General features: G+C 47.1%; 1 protein-coding gene across 1 annotated transcript; it reads left to right on the top strand.

Moving 5' to 3' along the window:
* Nucleotides 1-10035: 10035 nt before the first annotated feature.
* PGRMC1 (progesterone receptor membrane component 1) lies at nucleotides 10036-17322 on the top strand. Its single transcript, XM_081179087.1, has 3 exons — nucleotides 10036-10502; nucleotides 14792-14947; nucleotides 15635-17322. Exons 1-3 carry the CDS (start codon nucleotides 10166-10168, stop codon nucleotides 15796-15798), a joined length of 657 nt encoding a protein of 218 aa, XP_081035213.1. The 5' UTR covers nucleotides 10036-10165; the 3' UTR covers nucleotides 15799-17322.
* The last annotated feature ends 600 nt before the right edge of the window (nucleotides 17323-17922 follow it).

Below are 17922 nucleotides of genomic sequence, written 5' to 3'. Positions count from 1 at the left end.
AAGAATTTATGCTTTTGAATTATGGTGCTGGAGGAGACTCTTGAGAGTCCCATGGACTGCAAGAAGATCAAACCTCTCCATTCTGAAGGAAATCAGCCCTGAGTGCTCACTGGAAGGACAGATCCTGAAGCTGGGGCTCCAATACTTTGGCCACCTCATGAGAAGAGACGACTCCCTGGAAAAGACCCCGATGTTGAGAAAGATGGAGGGCACAAGGAGAAGGGGACGACAGAGGACGAGATGGTTGGACAGTGTTCTCAAAGCTACCAGCATGAGTTTGACCAAACTGCGGGAGGCAGTGAAAGACAGGAGTGCCTGGCATGCTCTGGTCCATGGGGTCACGAAGAGTCAGACACGACTAAACAACAACAACAGGTACAGTGGTACCTCTGGTACATTCCGGATCCCCATTCGCATCCTGAAGCGCACACAACCCGCATCTGCGCGTGCAGCGATTTGCCGCTTCTGTTCATGTGCATGACGCCATTTTGAGCGCCTGTGCCTGCACGAGTGGCGAAACCTGGAAGTAATGTGTTCTGTTACTTCTGGGTCGCCGCGAAGTACAACCTGAAAGTGCTCAACCTGAAGCATATTTGACCCAAGGTATGACTGTACTGACATTCTGAAGGAGTAGAAAAGACTTTTCATGTATGGACAGTGACAGAGCAAGCCAATTGAGCGCCTTGGGTGACACGCGTGCCCAGGGGCGGGGCCAGCTGCCCACGGGGGTGGGGCGAGCTGGGGCAAAACACTCCATGGGGCCTCCGAGGAGTCTACCTGCCTCCTCCCACTCAGCCGCCCTACAGCTGGGAGGAAGGCAGCAGGCGGATCGCTTGGGCAGCGGGGAGCCTGCGTGCGCCCAAGCCACCACATATCTCCCAGGAGATATGCATGGCTCAAGTGCGCTGCAGGCCCCGTGGTGAGTGCCGCCCGGCATTTTGTCACCCCCTCTCAGTTGTGACACCCGGGGCGGCCCACTCCTACCACATACCCCTTCCTCTGCCCCCGTGTATGGAACAACAGCTGTGTGGATGTTATTGGCTCAGAGTTGGAAAGATGATAGTCCCTACCAGAGAAGAATGCCAAAGTTGATGGACTATGCTGAGATGGCAAAGCTGACTGGAAAACTCAGAAACCAAGAGGATAAAAACTTTATAAAAGAATGGGAAAAAATTATAAGTTATCTAGGAGACCACTGCAAGCAGATGGAAACAAGAGCAGGATTTTGACTCACTTGTAGTGTAAAAAACATTATGGATAATATGGTTTGATATAAAAACTGGAGTATGGACTAATACACAATTGCAGATGTTTAAAACAAGACTCCATGGACGGGATGGGGGGAAGTTGCGAGATTCAGAGAATCTCCACGTACAGAATGACTTTATTGATGTGTGTTTACTTGTATTTTTTATTTGTAAAACTAATAAAATGTATGGGGGGAGGGGAGAGATCTGTGCTTTTCCTCCAGGCCAGGCCTTAGCATGGTCACCAGCTTTGCTTTTGGGTCTGCTCTGGAGGTTTTGAATATGTGTGCAAAGACTCTTTCATGGGTATAGCCGTTCTTTACCTTGGACAAAGCCGCTGGAACCACAGTTGATACTGATGACTTAAAGTAGTCATAACAATAACAACTGGCTTCAGCTTGCATCTCTGTTCCTGCAACCTCCTTTTCTCCTTGCGTCATCTCTTTGTAGGCAGAGGTCAAGGGCTGCCTTAGCTGGATCCCAACTAGAAAGAAAGCCTGGAAGGGGATTCAAGTGTATTAAGTAATAAAATAATAATGGAATTGGTTTTTATAAGCCCCCATTGGCAAAATGGTGTAGGGTTTAAAGGCTGAAAACAAACCTACCTACCCCACAGCACTTCTCTCCCCCCCCCCATGGCCACCACTGATTGGTTGTGGGGCTGCTGAAGAGAAGAAGCATTTCATGACTGGAGAGCAAATATCTCACTCCCCACCCTGCGCTTAGCTCTCACCTGTGGCTCTTAGAAGCTATCAGCTTGTGACAGCAGCCACAACAGTGGCCCCGATCCTCTGCTGACTCACCTCTCCTAGCCTGGAGGTGAGCGCTCCTCCTGTGGGAACTTAGTTCCCTCCACCTCTCTGCCCTCAGCCTCTGCAGCTCAGGAGAGGCTGGAGGGTTACCAGACCCAGAGGCAACCTGACGGGGCTGAGAGTGGAGCACCTGCAGGCAATGGGTCCTCCATCACCTCAGGAGCCAGAGCAGACTCAGCTGATGCCTGCACCTGAGGACCCAGCACAGGTGAGGACCCTTCAGGCTCATGCCCCAGCCCCAGTTGAGCTGGTTCTGGAGGCGGGGAATCCTGTGCAGGCTGGGATTCCTCAGGTTCAGCCTCTGAGTCCGAACCCCAGGCCATCACAAACAGCTTTGACTGGCCAGCTAAACCAGTTAAGGGTAGTCAATGGGTCTCAAACCCTCGGCAAGTTAGGGACTTCCCTGCATGCGAAGGGCTGAGGGGCTAGGACCAATAGTGGGTCCAGTGGTCAAGAAGGTGGTTTCTGCTTGTGCTATAGAGGGAAGTGAGTGGCAGATGGAGCTTGTCAGCCTGGGAAGGTAGCCCATCTAGGAGAAGGAATGATCCTAAAACTTGCTGCCTTGTGGAATATATTTGGGAGAAGAAAAGGCAAAAGAGTAAACCCTACACAAATCTGGAGTGGAGTCCCCAAGACAGTGGTTTTCAACCAGTGTGCCATGGCAGCCTGGGGTGCCTTGAATGATGGTCACAGGTGTTGCAGACAACACCTGTCCCTCTTTCCCTCCCTCCCTCCTCTGATGCCCTCTCAGGTCTCTGCCTCTAGCACAGCTGTTGCAGCAGCCCTGGCTACAAGCTCACATGTGAATGGTGCCTTTGGGGCTGTTCAGGGGGTGCTGGTTGCCAGAAGCTGAGGTAGCCTCGGAGTAAGCAAGCAAGCGGGCAAGGGAGCCCAGCCCCCCAGCCCTTGCTGTTGGGAATGGACAGGAAAGTCCCAGACCCCTGTGGGGCAGTGTGAGGGGGCACTTCTCTTTGGGGCAGGGTGGGCAGCTCAGAGACCAGGGGCAGCAGCAGGAGCTGCCCAAAGGACTCCCAAGGAGAGGGCAGAGGAGGAGGAGAGGAGGCTGAGGGAACCCTCCACAAGGGAGGGTGAGAGGCTGCCAGCTCTGCAGGCAAGGGGTGACATAACTGGGCTCCTGAGCCCCACGGGGGGGGGGTGCGAAGAAAGAATGTAGTTGGTCAAGGGAGCTGTAGACACAAAAAGTTGAAAACTTCTGCCCTAAAGTATTTAAATGGCATCTTGTATGCCTCTTTCCGGCAACCCCCACAGCCAATCTGGTGCCAATCATTGCTCTGCTTTCCTTTGGACAACATCAGCAAGGCCCAAAGTGGGGTCCTGTCACCTTGGCAACCTAGGACATCCATGCACACTGCCTAGGCTTGAGCCCCAGGAAGGTCACATCCGTGTTACTAGCACAGTGGTTTGACTTCACCCGAGAAGCACACTGCATTGTCTCTTGGATGGCGGCTAACAGATTGAGGTTGAATCCTGACAAAACAGAAGTACTGTTTTTGGGGGACAGGAGGCGGGCAGGTGTGGAGGACTCCCTGGTTCTGAATGGGGTAACTGTGCCCCTGAAGGATCAGGTGTGCAGCATGGGAGTCATCTGGTACGCAGGCTGAGACCCTATCTGCCTGCGGACGGCCTCGCCAGAGTGGTGCATGCTCTGGTTATCTCCCGCTTGGATTACTGCAATGCGCTCTACGTGGGGCTACCTTTGAAGGTGACCCGGAAACTACAACTAATCCAGAATGCGGCAGCTAGACGGGTGACTGGGGGTGGCCGCCGAGACCATATAACACCTGTCTTGAAAGACCTACACTGGCTCCCAGTACGTTTCCGAGCACAATTCAAATTGTTGGTGCTGACCTTTAAAGCCCTAAATGGCCTCGGTCCAGTATACCTGAAGGAGCGTCTCCACCTCCATCTTTCTACCCGGACACTGAGGTCCAGCGCTGAGGGCTTTCTGGCGGTTCCCTTGCTGCGAGAAGCCAAGTTACAGGGAACCAGGCAGAGGGCCTTCTCGGTAGTGGCGCCATCCCTGTGGAACGCCCTCCCACCAGATATCAAAGAGAACAACAACTACCAGACTTTTAGAAGACATCTGAAGGCAGCCCTGTTTAGGGAACCTTTTAATGTTTAAAAGGTTATTGTATTTTAGTGTTTTGTTGGAAGCCGCCTGGAGTGGCTGGGGAAATAATAAATAACAACAACAACAACAACAACAACAACAACAACAACAACAACAACAACAACAACAACAACAATAATAATTATGACAGGTGCATGCCAACAACTGCTGGGAAGAACTCAAAAGAAACTTCCATGTATGCAGTACCTCTAAATGAACAAACTGTCCTTTCATTATTCTCTTTTCAGTAGCAGCCCATCCCTTTTCATCACCTGAGGCAGAATGGAAGGGGCAGTATTTCTGCCGCTACAACTTCACTGACCAGGGTTGCATGGGCAGGGATGGGTGTTGGTAATATGGCATCCTGAATGAAGACATAATATGGTCACACACACCACAATATTCTTATTTTCACAATAATTTATTTTAGTACAGTTGCTTTTTTACTGGATCTTCTCAGTAGGTACCAGAATAAATATAGGTTTTTTTAAAAAAGATTACTCTTATTACTTTGCGCCCTGTGCGGGGGAACTGCCCACACTGCCCTAAATCTGGCGTTGCATGTGGCTTCAGGGTCCAAGTGCTGGCAAGATCTCGTGAGAAGTCCACAAAATCTCGCTGGAACTTGGAAGCCATTGTTCCTTCTCCTTGTTTCTCTAGTGGCAGTAGCAGGAGACCAGCAGGACATTCACCCTGCATGGGATAAGTGAGAAGTAGCATCAACAGCAAGATCTCAGGCAAGCTCTGAAAGATCTCACTGGTAGCTGCTACCAGTGATTTTCCAATGGTGGTGGCAGGCCCACCCTCCTCCTGCGGGATTCTGCTGCCCAAGGGATGTGCCCATGTGTGGATGTCTCATGTGTGGTCCAGCCTTGGGCTTCATGGACTACTTTCTTATGGAGCTATGTTTGTAGCAAGTGGGTTCTTAGCAAAAAAAAAAAATTGCAATGTAGGGCCCCTATATTGATTATTCCAGAGCTTCTCCAACCTGTTTATTGAGCATTCAATCCCAATTTGCTTACACAAAGTTTATGCAGAAGTTAGCCTATGTCCAGGATGGAGAATGTGGGGGGAATTAATAGGATGCTTTGAGTCTTGTTTAACTCGATGGGACTTCCTCCTAGGGGATGGTGTGCATGTGTAGATCAATCAGTCAGTCAAACTTATTGTATACAGCCATGGGTCTTCACAACACCACAGGGCTAAAAGCAAGACATTCATCTAGAATCAGGCAACATATATGTAAAATTCCACAGCATAAAATTTTGAAATCACAATGCATTAACACAACTGAAACAAAGTTTCTTAGCTGCCAGAGCAAATTTGGCTACCAGATGTGTAATTTGTATGTATTTATCGTCTAAGAGTTCAACAATCACTTCCTTGGGGGATTAATCTGAGAGGGGATTAATCTGAAAACAACAACTCTGGTCATCGTATATAATGGGCAAATCAACAAATAGTGCATGATGTCCTCAACCTAGTTACATCCATATGTGCATTTCTGGTCCTATTTCCAAAGTTTCTCCCCCTCCAAGCATGCTGAAGGCATCTGCTGAAACCTAAGTTCAACAAAAGCCCTGCATAACTGTGGAAAAGGAAGCGTCTCCAGATAAGGGGGCCGTGAGTGGTTGTCCTTGATTTGAGAGTATCAAGCAGAGCAAGGAGCAGTGATAAGGGCTGCTCTGTCTTGGCTGGCGCCATGGTTGCCTGCCAGGGATTGTGTTATGTCCTTGGGTATCTGCAGAAGGGAAGATGGCAGGTACCCCAGGGAAGCTGGCTTCAAGCACTAGACCTGTTGGCAGTTCAATGCTGTGCTATAAAGATGTCTGCTAAAGTGATATGATCCCTTGCAAGACAACCACAGTGCCTGGAGACAGATAGTCAGGTCTTGCATCCACAGCAGTGACCAGAGGAGAAATGACTGCTGGGAGGAACGCAGAGAGAAGAAATGCAATGGTGCATCTGCAGTAGCACAACTGGATGCCTTCATCTGCTCCAGCTGCAACAAAACAAGTCTCTCATGCAGTGCCATTGCTATGGGTGGGGTTGGGGCTCCTAGCCGGGGGTCTTTGCCCTGGGTGAAACCTCCAGATTGGCACCACTGAGGTTCCCAGCCTGTGTGTGTGTGTGTGCGCGCGCGCAAATGCATGTTCATGGGCCTTTGACCCAAGGGACATAAAACCTAGTTTAACTCCTGCTCTCCTGTATTGGCACATCCCCCATGCACATTTGCCTACACACACACAGGCTGGGAGCCTCAATGGAGGCTTCACCCAGGGCAAGAAACCTGGCAAGCTAACCCCCTGCCCTGCCCCCAGCCCCATAGCTATGCACTGCAGCAGTCGCTGTAACTCTCCAATAGTTTGACTTCACCCCCCAAAGGCCCACTCCTCCATTATCTCCCAAAACGAAGGGATGCCAACCAAACCATCAAACAAATGGGATTTCAATGATAAGTAATCCTAGATTTTTAAACATATGTACTTGTTCATGAGGGACGCGGGTGGCACTGTGGGTTAAACCACAGAGCCTAGGACTTGCCGATCAGAAGGTCGGCAGTTTGAATCCCCGTGACGGGGTGAGCTCCCGTTGCTCGGTCCCAGCTCCTGCCAATCTAGCAGTTCGAAAGCACGTCAAGGTGCAAGTAGATAAATAGGTACCGCTGTGACGAGAAGGTAAACAGCGTTTCCGTGCACTGGTCTGGTTTGCCAGAAGCGGCCTAGTCATGCTGACCACATGACCCGGAAGCTGTACACCGGCTCCCTCGGCCAGTAAAGCGAGATGAGTGCTGCAACCCCAGAGTCGGCCACGACTGGAACTAATGGTCAGGGGTCCCCTATACCTTTACCTTTTACTTATTCGTGTATATGACCATCTAATGGCCACCTGGACCCTCTTAGCAAATATGACAAGCTTGGTTTTATAATAATTTACTTTTAGACGTTCCTTTTTACACAGTTGACCAAACATGGGTGTAAGGTAAAGGTAAAGGTACCCCTGAGTGTTAGGTCCAGTCGCAGGTGACTCTGGGATTGCAGCACTCATCTCGCTTTATTGGCCGAGGGAGCCAGTGTTTGTCTGCAGACAGCTTCCGGGTCATGTGGCCAGCATGACTAAGCTGCTTCTGGCGAACCAGAGCAGCACACAGAAACGCCGTTTACCTTCCCGCCAGAGCGGTACCTATTTATCTACTTGCACTTTGACATGCTTTCAAACTGCTAGGTGGACAGGAGCTGGGACCGAACAACGGGAGCTCACCCCATTGCAGGGATTCGAACCACTGACCTTCTGATCAGCAAGCCCTAGGCTCTGTGGTTTAGACCACAGCACCACCCACGTCCCTCAAACATGGGTGTAGTAAATCAATAAAACATACTCAACTAACTGAGGCTCTGCCTCTCCCCCCCCCCCAAGATAAATCCTAGCTACACCCATGTGCCTGGATTTAACTAGCATCCTTCTATGTCTAATTTTATTGAAAGAAAGCAAAACTAGGTTATCAGCAGTGCTTTTTTCCTAAAAAAAATGTTTAGGGGACAGCAGTCACGAAATTAAAAGATGCCTGTTTATTGGAAGAAAAGCAATGACAAACCTAGACAGCATCTTAAAAAGCAGAGACATCACCTTGCCAGCAAAGGTCTGTATAGTTAAAGCTATGGTTTTCCCAGTAGTCATCATCATCATCACTTTTAATTTGTATACCGTCTTTCTATCTTACAATACCCAAGGCGGTTTACAAGCTGAAGAAACAAAGAATGTACACCTAATGACAATCTAATGCAATACAAAAATGTAATAATAAAACATAACTTTAAAACAAGCAACCTACATCAAATAAAGTAACATTCAACAACCATTAGACTAATATAGAATAATATTAAATATTAGCATATAAAAATTAAACAGAAATACACTATTAACAATTGCAATAAAATAATTTCTAAACTACAGTCAATAAAACAACAGCAAGCCACAGTGCATAAAATAATACAATACAAACTGAGAAGCAGAGACTGGAGGGTGGGGCAAGGCAGGTGGAAGGAGGCCTTGCCTGATGGAGTCTCTCCCCTCACCACTTAAGGACTTAAAAGCTTTCTTCCTATTTAAAAGGGATATCTACACAGTAACAAACCCAAGTATTAAAAAAGTATTTTTTAAAAAAAGTATTTAAAAAGTATTTAAAAAGTGATGTATGGACATGAGATCTGGACCATCATGAAGGCTGATCACCGAAGAATGGATGCTTTTGAATTATGGTGCTGGAGGAGACTCTTGAGAGTCCCATGGACTGCAAGAAGATCAAACCTATCCATTCTGAAGGAAATCAGCCCTGAGTGCTCACTCAGTGGCATCGCAATGGGGTGGGGGTGGCGGGGGCGGTTGCGCCCTGGGTGCCATGTCGGGGGGGTGACAAGAAGGCACCCCGTGGGGGCTCGCCCCACCATGGCATCACAAGCAACCATTGCGCCGCTGCAGGTGTATGTGGAGGATATCCCATTTGCAGCTGCAGCTGCGAGCAGAGGACATAGTGCTTTGCTGCCGGCGCTGCTTGAGTCTGTATGGATGGCAGTGGGATCCCTCCATCGCCACTACAGCCACATGTGGAGGATCCTCCGTTCGCGGCTGCAGCCATGAGCAGAGGATCCCGGCACTGTCCATATGGCGCTGGAGTGGCGCTGGGGGCACACCGCTATGTACAGTGCATGTGCAGCATCGCTACATACAGTGCATGCGTCGTACATAACAAGGCTGCACATGCGGCCTACGTAGCGATGCCCCTCCCCAGGTGTCACGATGCCTTTGTTTGCCCCTGTGCTCACTGAAAGGACAGATCGTGAAGCTGAGGCTCCAATACTTTGGCCACCTCATGAGAAGAGAAGCCTCCCTGGAAAAGACCCTGATGTTGGGAAAGATGGCGGGCACACGGAGAAGGGGACGACAGAGGACGAGATGGCTGGACAGTGTTCTCAAAGCTACCAGCATGAGTTTGACCAAACTGCGGGAGGCAGTGGAAGACAGGAGTGCCTGACGTGCTCTGGTCCGTGGGGTCACAAAGAGTCGGACACGACTAAATGACTAAACAACAACAACATTTTCCTACTCATGTTGAAATACTGCCCCTCAATGAGGCCAAACTTCGATTTACAAAATGTTTAGGGGTATGCATACCCCCCAATGTCCTGCCAGAAAAAAGCACTGGTTATCAGTATACTGTATAATGGAATGAGCACTTCACACTTTGCAAAACATGGGATGCCATATCAGGAATGCAATTGTTTATATAAAAATTAAGTAAGAATGGTGCCAATATATATCCTTGCTTTAATCCGCTTTTAATAGGAATTGCCTGTGAAAGGGCATATTGTAATTGTAATCCTATGCCTTATGCATAGGAGCCAGCTTTTAGGAGCACAGGTGTATTTGGCCTCCCAATTAAATATTTGAGGACCCCAGGCTCCCACAAAATTAAAGGGCACTGCCATTCAATGGAGTGCGTGCACTGCGTCATGTGATCAACTACGCGGGGGGGGGGGTGTATGTGTGTGCAAATATTCAATGCAAGTCGGCACTCCTGGCCTGATGTAATTGTTAGATAAGCCAGAGAAGGTTTTTTTGTCACTGTTTGATCGAAGCAATTTGTTCTACAACCTGAGTTGCATAGGGATCGGGTCCCTCTCTCCTCTCCCGCCCACCTGCGAACACTTTTCCGAAGCGCGGCGGCGCTTCAGTCTCCACCCCGTCTCCGGCTGCGCACCTCCCACCTCTCCGTACATTGGATCCCAGCTCATCCTGCGCCCGCCCCGGCTCCACCTCCTCTTCCTCTTTATATTCGCTCGCCTGGCCTGTTCCGAGTCCTGTTCCTTTGGATTCTTGCCTTGGATCTTTCTAAGCCAGGAGCTACCCCAGGAGCTAACCGAGAGACCACTGTCAGATCCCGGACACCCACGGCGAGCGCAAAAGTACCAGCCAGGATGACCCAAGACGAGGCGGCGGCGGCGGCAGCGGCGGGCAACGAGAACGTAGAGGCCGATGACCCGGGTCTGCTTATGGCGATCCTGAGCTCCCCGCTCAACCTGATGCTGCTGGGCCTTTGCTGCTACCTGCTCTACAAGATAATCCGGGGGGATCGGTCCCAGCCCATCCAGAAAAAAGACGACGAAGACGGGCCGCCGCTGCCCAAGCTCAAGCGCCGCGACTTCACTCTGGAAGAGCTGCGCCCCTTCGACGGCGTCCAGAACGAGCGTATCCTCATGGCCATTAACGGGAAGGTCTTCGACGTGTCCCGCGCCAGGAAGTTTTACGGACCGGGTATGAGATATTTTTGCGCCCTTTCCGTCCCTAGTTACAGCGGGGGGGGGGCGGGGGAGCGGGGCAGGCAGGCAGAAGTTCGTGGGGGGGGGGAGGGTGGTGGCGTGGTGGTTGCGAATTGTGCAATCTTGCATGGCACGCTCCGGGTCAGTCTGCCTGTTGAGTCAGTTTGCTTTACGTCCCGGCAAGGCCACTTTGGGCTAGCGTTGGAAATTGATTCAGTAGAGTCTTTCCAAACAAGCCAGTATTTCTTATATTGTAAGAGAGCAATTAGTCGCTTGCCGGAAAAACCACTTAAACTGCCAAATGTTGCCTGTACGTGTTGGCTGAGAGGTCTACTCTAGAGGTTAGCCCCTGGCGGAGTTGCCTGGCGGGGCTTTTGCTCGCGGGGAAGCGTGTCTCGCTTTGCAGTCGAATTCGGTTGTTGTTTTTTTTAATATATATGTAGCTGAGATGATATTTTCGAAGCAGAATGCTGTTGGGTCTAGGTTGAGGTTTGCGAGGCTTGAGCCTGCTTGTGTTTGCACGGAAGAAAGTTCCACAGATTTCGGAGTCGCTTACTCAAGAGGGAATTGGGTAATAGCCAAGCTACAGGGCTGCCATAGGCCATGTCTAGACTTACTGAGCAGTTAATATTTGCTCTCGAGTAAGCTTTCGTTGGATCGGGGTATTTGCCTCCGTGCTGATCAGCACTTTATATCAATCTGGAATAACCAGTACAATGGCAGCATTTGTTCATTTCCTCCCAAGAATGTATAATTTAAATCCAGGCTTCTGCTACAAGTTTGCATTTGAAGAACTTATTTTCTCTTTTCACTATCTTAATTCTGAGTTAGGTGTTGTGGTTTGGTGTCAGTGCCTAAAATCCTGACCCATTTGCTAAGTAAAAAACTGCTGCACCTGTAAATAGTGATTAAAATTGGATGATCTCATGCTTTGATGGCACCTCTATAATAATTTTTGGGTCGGCTGTTTCGTTGGGGCTCTATAATGTGTTGCGCCATCTACTTTCTCACTGTGTGTAAATATGAATTAAATAGTTGACCATTTTCCAATTGATCAGCCATCCTGATTAAAACTGTGTGGGAGAGGGATTTAAACCATTGTGACAGGAATGGAGGGAATATTTATGTACTGTTATTACATTGTCATCAATTTACATGGCACTTTAGAGCAGTTTCCCAAACCTGGGTCTCCAGCTGTTTTTGGACTACAGTCCCCATCATTCCTGACCACTGGTCTTGGTAGCCAGGGATGGTGAGAGCTGGAGACCCTAAACAGTTGGAGACCCAAGTTTGGGAAACATTGCTTTACAATAGGGGCAAGGAACGTGGAGGCCAAATGCCTCTCTGTAATTTATTCTTTGTTCCATCCCCTCATTTGAGTGCTTTTGTTGGTTGGAGAACATTATTCAACTGTGATACTGTCTGTCCACCTAGGCCAGTACTGCCTATTCTTGACCTGCAGTGGGCTTTCTGTGCAAAAAGCATGGGGTTGGGCCTGGGAGAGGGAAGGTGTGCACACCTGACTTGCGGTAGGAAGCAGTTGTGAAGCTCTGCCCCAGTTGTGATGGGAAATAGAAACTGAGAGATGATTGTGAAGTGGGTGATGTTCAGTCGCTTCTTTGTTTCATTTTAAATTAGCAGCCAAAGCCCTTTAGGACTCCAGAGATTTGTTTGCCATGGTCCCCACATTAAAGTTGTGCCTGAAGCTTAGAACTGGTGTGCTGTTTCACAAAACCAAGATTTGTGTGACTCTGCAAAACGGGTTTCCAGGGCAGTGGAAAGAGAAACACAGAACGTGAGAGGCAGGTAGAAATTTGAAGGAAATCATGTTGGGTACACATATGAAAGGTTAGCATCTGGATTGGTGTCGGGTACAAGAGGTGGGCAGAAGATAGATCAGGCTGTATTAATATCTCTGGGCGATTTGCAGATTGGTATGGAATATCTGCAATTCCATCCAGAGATGTTAATACAGCCTGATCTACCTTCTGCCCACCTGTTGTTGTAGACTGCAACTAAGCTGCAGAAATGGGGGGGGACCCTTATTGGTAAGGAGCAGGCGTTTATTGTGAAAGTATTGTGTGCTCAATTCAGTTCCGGTGTTGGAAACAAATTCCTAGGCTTGGAATGCACTAGGGAGGCACCCCGTTCAAGGCACCACCTTGCTTTTTTCATTAATGCTATGTGTGTTGTGTACCTGGCTCTTCAGTGGTAAATCCAACAAGACTAAAGTCTTCCTCATCTTTAGATTAAAATGCTCAGGTACTGGGAACACTGGGAAGAGGTACACTGAAACAGCCTTTCAGATGTAAGGAGAGACTCTGCCCAGTTCCCTTCCCCCTTGTTTCCCTGCCTAACCAGCCAGTCTTGTTCTGCAGAGGGGATTATACCCCAGGCACTGAAAGAGGGAGGGAGGTGACCACTCTGGCCTATTGTCTTTCTAGCCCCTCTCAAGGTGAGCTTTGCTTGGCATGCAATCCCTGTGGTTGCACAAGACCCAGAAGCTTCTCCCCAAACTTTCTCCATTCTCTCTCAACCCAGGTGTTGGGCAGGCCAAAAGGCCAGAGTGTGCAGTCGCAGGATCTATACAGAGCCCTTTGTATAGCTAGCTAAACATATACCATGGCTCTTCCACAACTTTCGTTTTTTATTCAACTGTGGAAGATAGATGGATGATTATGATTAATTGTGGCCCGCTCTTTCTGCAAGAGCCTGGGGCCTAACTAGACTTTTGCAGGCAAATGAATGTTAACAAAATGGCAACAAACTGTTTTGTTGTTGTTGCTGCTGCATGGAAGTAAGAAAGGATTTTATTTCCAAAATAAAAGTTCCAATACAAGCAGCAGGTGTGGGAAGCACCCTCTTAACCTCATCCATACCTCTCCCCCAATCACTTCACCACAAATCGTCCCCCTCCTATTGCTGATTTACAGTGAGGTAGCCATGGGTGTTTTCTCAGAGCTGCATACTTTGGAGTTCCTCCTATTTAATCCTCTCAACAAGCCTGCAAGGTAGACTGCCAGGATGTCAACCATAGCTGATTGGAGATCTGAAGTCTCCAGTGAACTCAGATGCAACATGCCACTGAAGCTTGGAATGGCTTCAAAGTAATCTCCACTCCTACCTTTTTGCTCCTGGTCAGCAAGCACTTTAATCTTTCGCCTGCCAAAACTTTCTATGTCCCTAAATGTTGTTTGGCAAATATTGTTTGGCAACAGTTTCATATGGCCTACTTTTTGCATAGTTTCTTTCTGCTACTCCTTGTTTCTTATTCACAATGTGCTGCCTGTTGTCTGTTGTTGTTGTTTACTTCTTTCTCACCCCCCCACCCCATTCCCTCCCCAGCATAGATCATACTCTTCTTGAAAGTATCTCAGTAATTCCTACCAGGCAGCTTCAGAGCCTGGAATTTATAATCCAATCTTAACGTATGTTTCTAGACCTCATGATGAAAGTGAATCTATGTTGGGGAAATTGAGGGGGATTCCCCCCTCCTCCCAATTTTTTTTTTAAACTCACAGATTTTGATTGTACAGAAATTTTAAAATAAAGTTATGGTGTTCCAGCAACAGTTCAGAGAAATCAGGGAGTGATGAACTAGGAAAGTTACTGATTTACGCTTTTATTGTCTAAAGTCCATAGAGAAGCCTGCCAGAATTGCATATACAGTGGGTGGGGGTGACCTTGCCCATTATGCCTGTGCTAACTCAAGACTTCCCCTAGGAAGACAGATGGGGAGCTGCATTTAATTCTAAGTTTTGGTGCAGACCAGGAATATGGAACCACTGGCCTCCCACAGGTCCCTGACCATCAGCCATTCTGGCTGGAGGGAAAACTGTTTCTACATATTAGCAACACACACACATATATATATATTGGCCTATCCTGACCTCTTTTTCTTAATGGCAAGTGCTCCTGCTCAGAAAAAAAGCATATTTGTTCCAGAAATGCATTCTGACTGTGCAGATAAAATACAGCTGATAGAATTCTACAGGGTGTGTTGTTAATGTGTAGAAACAGTCCAGATCCAGTGATCCCCAGATGGAGATGTCTGGTGCCATCCGGGCACCCAGGAGGCTTCACTTGGTCACAAGTGGTCAAAAGCCAGGTATCTGGGTAACTTCAGACACCTGTTCTAAGTACTCATGTCAAAAGTTTAGAGGCCAAATGGGAGGGGATGTGAGTGCAGGCATTTGGCATGTCATGTGTACTCTGATCTTGTTATCAAGTCCTTATGGTCAGGCAGGTATCAGCATTCTAATATCTCACTCTTTTTCTCTGAAGATGGTCCTTATGGGATTTTTGGTGGAAGGGATGCATCCAGAGGCCTTGCCACCTTCTGCCTGGACAGAGAGATTCTGAAGGAGGGACATGATGATCTTTCTGATCTTGATGCCACCCAGAGAGAGAACCTGAGCGACTGGGAACAACAGTTCGAATGTAAGTATTTCAAAGGTTGTTGCCCCAAAACTTTTAATCTTTTACACCCTCCCACGAGATCATATTGGTCAATAACTGATTATGGATTGGGGATTGAACCCATCTCACTTTTTTCCTAAACGAGTTGGCCATTGTTTTCCAGATGAATTTGTTTTACATTAGCATTAACTAAAAACAGTGCTATTAGTACGATTCCATACATAGCACGATTCCAAACATCTTTACTCAGAAGCAAATCCCTGAAGACAGGTTTGGGGAACCCTTGGCCTTCTGGATGAAGTTGGGACTACAGCGCTCATTCCTGACCCTTGGTTCTGCTGGCTGAAGCTAACTGGAGTTTGTGAGTCCTGCATCATCCAGAATGCCACAGGTTGAAGTTGAATGGAATTGGTTCTTTGGGAAGTGAGGTTAGGATTGCTGCCGCAAGACGGAGGAGCTATTTTAATGCAAAACCATGGAAATTTTCTGCAGGTATTTGCATAAAAACTTGTCATCTTCTTGGCACACACAATCCAAATTTTCCTGTTGCAGAATCTAAACAGAACGGGTTTCTGTTGACTTCACTATTGGTATCGAGGATGTTCTAACCTTACATTTAAAGCAACACCACAACTGCCTCCCCAAAAAGTGTTGGTACCCAAAGTTTGTGGATGTTTACTAAAGTATTTTTCTTTGGTCTTCATTCAGTTAAATACCACTACGTGGGCAAGCTGCTGAAGGATGGGGAAGAGCACACTGTATATTCAGATGATGAAGAAGGAAAAGCCCAAGAAGGAGGAAAAGCCCAAGAAGGAGGAAAAGCCCAAGAAGAGGAGAAACCCAAGGATGCTCAGGCTCGGAAGGATGATTAGTGGAGAATGATCTTGAAATGGTTATGGTTTTTTTTTAAAATCTTGCATTCCGATTTTCTCTCAGTCTAAACACCAGTTTTGGTTTTAGAAATAGTATGTGAATTATCTTTAATTAAATACATTTAAATCTACATTCCTACATAACCTTGCCAAGTCAGCACTAAACTTCTTAAATTAAAGATAATGTGATACAAATCTGGCAATGGGGTTACAACAGAACCCAGCTCTTTGGTAAATAAAGGGGGCAGCCACCCAAGTCTTGATGCTGTGCAGTTTCCATACATTTAATGGTGCTTCCCAAAAGGCCTCCAGCTTGGTAGATAGCGAATGGCAGGTATTTGTTAAGGTAGAGTTTTTCTCCCTTTCCTGTATTCATGGTGAATCGAAGGGGATCAGAAAGCTTTCCATTCCTTTACAGCAGCAATGTTGTTATTTTTTCAAAAAAAATCTGACCTCTGTTTATTAACTACAGCTCCACCGTAACCCATATTCGGGCACATATTCTCAATTTATGTCTACTGCAGGTTTTTTCCTGTATGGTTTACTCAGAATCTTGAATACTGTTAATATTTGGGATTAGGGGCTATTATATGGTTCCTTAGTGAGGTATTGCTCCAAATATGGGGTATATATAAACATCTGCCTTTGCTGGGTCAACCCAATGGCGAAAGCCCCTGCATCAGATTTCATTAGAACGGTCTGGGAGCAAGCAGCATCCATGAACACTGGACCTGGGGAAAATCCACCAATGCAGCCTCAAACAAATGGTAAAACAACAGCTTCAAAACCTGCAGAAAGACTTGTTTAGGTCTGAGGAATATCTTCCTTGATGTTAGTGTATGTTGTGGAGCCTAGATTAGATAGCCATAGTTCATGTATGGCTTAAAATTTGATTTTGTGAAGGATCCTTAGCTGAGAGGTTCTTTGGAAGCTCACCAGCATACACTGATTACAGTGTTTAAGGATTAGACAACCATTGCTTCAAAGATGCTTGGCTCACCATTACTGTACAGCTGCAGGGCGCTCTCAGCTTCTGTGCCTGTATGAGCTGACTCTACCACAGAACCCTTGCAAAGTGCAGAAGACAAAAATGAAATTAGGATTGGCCTTACTATGGGTAAATAGCTTGAAACAACAAGCACACAGACCCATTTAGATAACCCCAACAGTGGGAATGATTGGACTAAGGTTATTGTACCAATGTGTTTTATTTTTTACATGACTTAGTTTCTTTCCTGCATTCTTTATACAAAGCAATAAGTGGTGTCTCTTTGAATTTCCAGTATGATAAAGAACAAAAGTTCAGCTGCTGCTGGATATTCTCAGTTTCTAATGCAAGATTTTGTTAGATTTTTTTTTTTTTGTCACTTGTTGGGTAAAGTATATCATGACCTACCCCTGGAAGGTTAACTGATAGTACACTAAATGATGTTTAATTGTACCGCTGTGTCTCTTGGGGGGGTGTTTCCAACTCAAGACGCATGCATTTGTTTTCTAAATGGCAAAATAAAATCTTCCTTAAAAGTTGGCGCCTCATTGAGTGATTGAAAACTAACGAGCAGTAATTAGCACTCCTGTGTCACAGGAAATGGAAGTGTTTATAATGGAATCTCTCACTTGTGTGCCTTCCAATGCCCCTCATGAAATAAGCAGTGGGTTTCTAATCAGATATTTATTTCAGTCTTCACACATTCAGTAGAGCAAGGCTGAAGCTACTTCACAGCTTTTCAACACAATATAAGAAATTGGGTAAGAACAGCCCTGTGGAAGGGCAAGATACATAACTTTCTATAACACATACAACACAAGCCCTCTCTCCAATGTACTGGTTTGTTCACACAACTAAGGTGTTCTTATTCTATTGACAAGAGTCAACTGAAGCCACTAAGCAGAAGATTTTGGGCACCATTGAGTGGCAAAGCATCATTTAAGGAAATATTTTTGAGGCCTAACCACTGCTATCAACACAGATTTAGGCTGGCCCAGGGCAGCAACCAGATCAGTGATAAAATGGTTAATAACAGAAGTAATTGCATACACTCATGGCTAATTCTTTTAAGCACAGTGGTACCTCGGGTTAAGAACTTAATTCATTCTGGAGGTCTGTTCTTAACCTGAAACTGT

The sequence above is a fragment of the Podarcis bocagei genome (genome assembly GCF_964188305.1).
Source record: "Podarcis bocagei genome assembly, chromosome: Z".
NCBI classification, from domain to species: domain Eukaryota; kingdom Metazoa; phylum Chordata; class Lepidosauria; order Squamata; family Lacertidae; genus Podarcis; species Podarcis bocagei.
Note: the sequence above shows the minus strand (reverse complement) of the source record. Positions and strands in the feature narration are given on the sequence as shown.

What these genes read in the sequence shown, in the direction of transcription:
- PGRMC1 (XM_081179087.1), top strand. Translation starts at nt 10,166, where the DNA reads ATGACCCAAGACGAGGCGGCGGCGGCGGCAGCGGCGGGCAACGAGAAC. An exon ending in CAGGAAGTTTTACGGACCGG is followed by an intron (nt 10,503 to 14,791) that starts GTATGAGATATT and finishes TTTTCTCTGAAG; the next exon opens with ATGGTCCTTATGGGATTTTT. An exon ending in CTGGGAACAACAGTTCGAAT is followed by an intron (nt 14,948 to 15,634) that starts GTAAGTATTTCA and finishes GTCTTCATTCAG; the next exon opens with TTAAATACCACTACGTGGGC.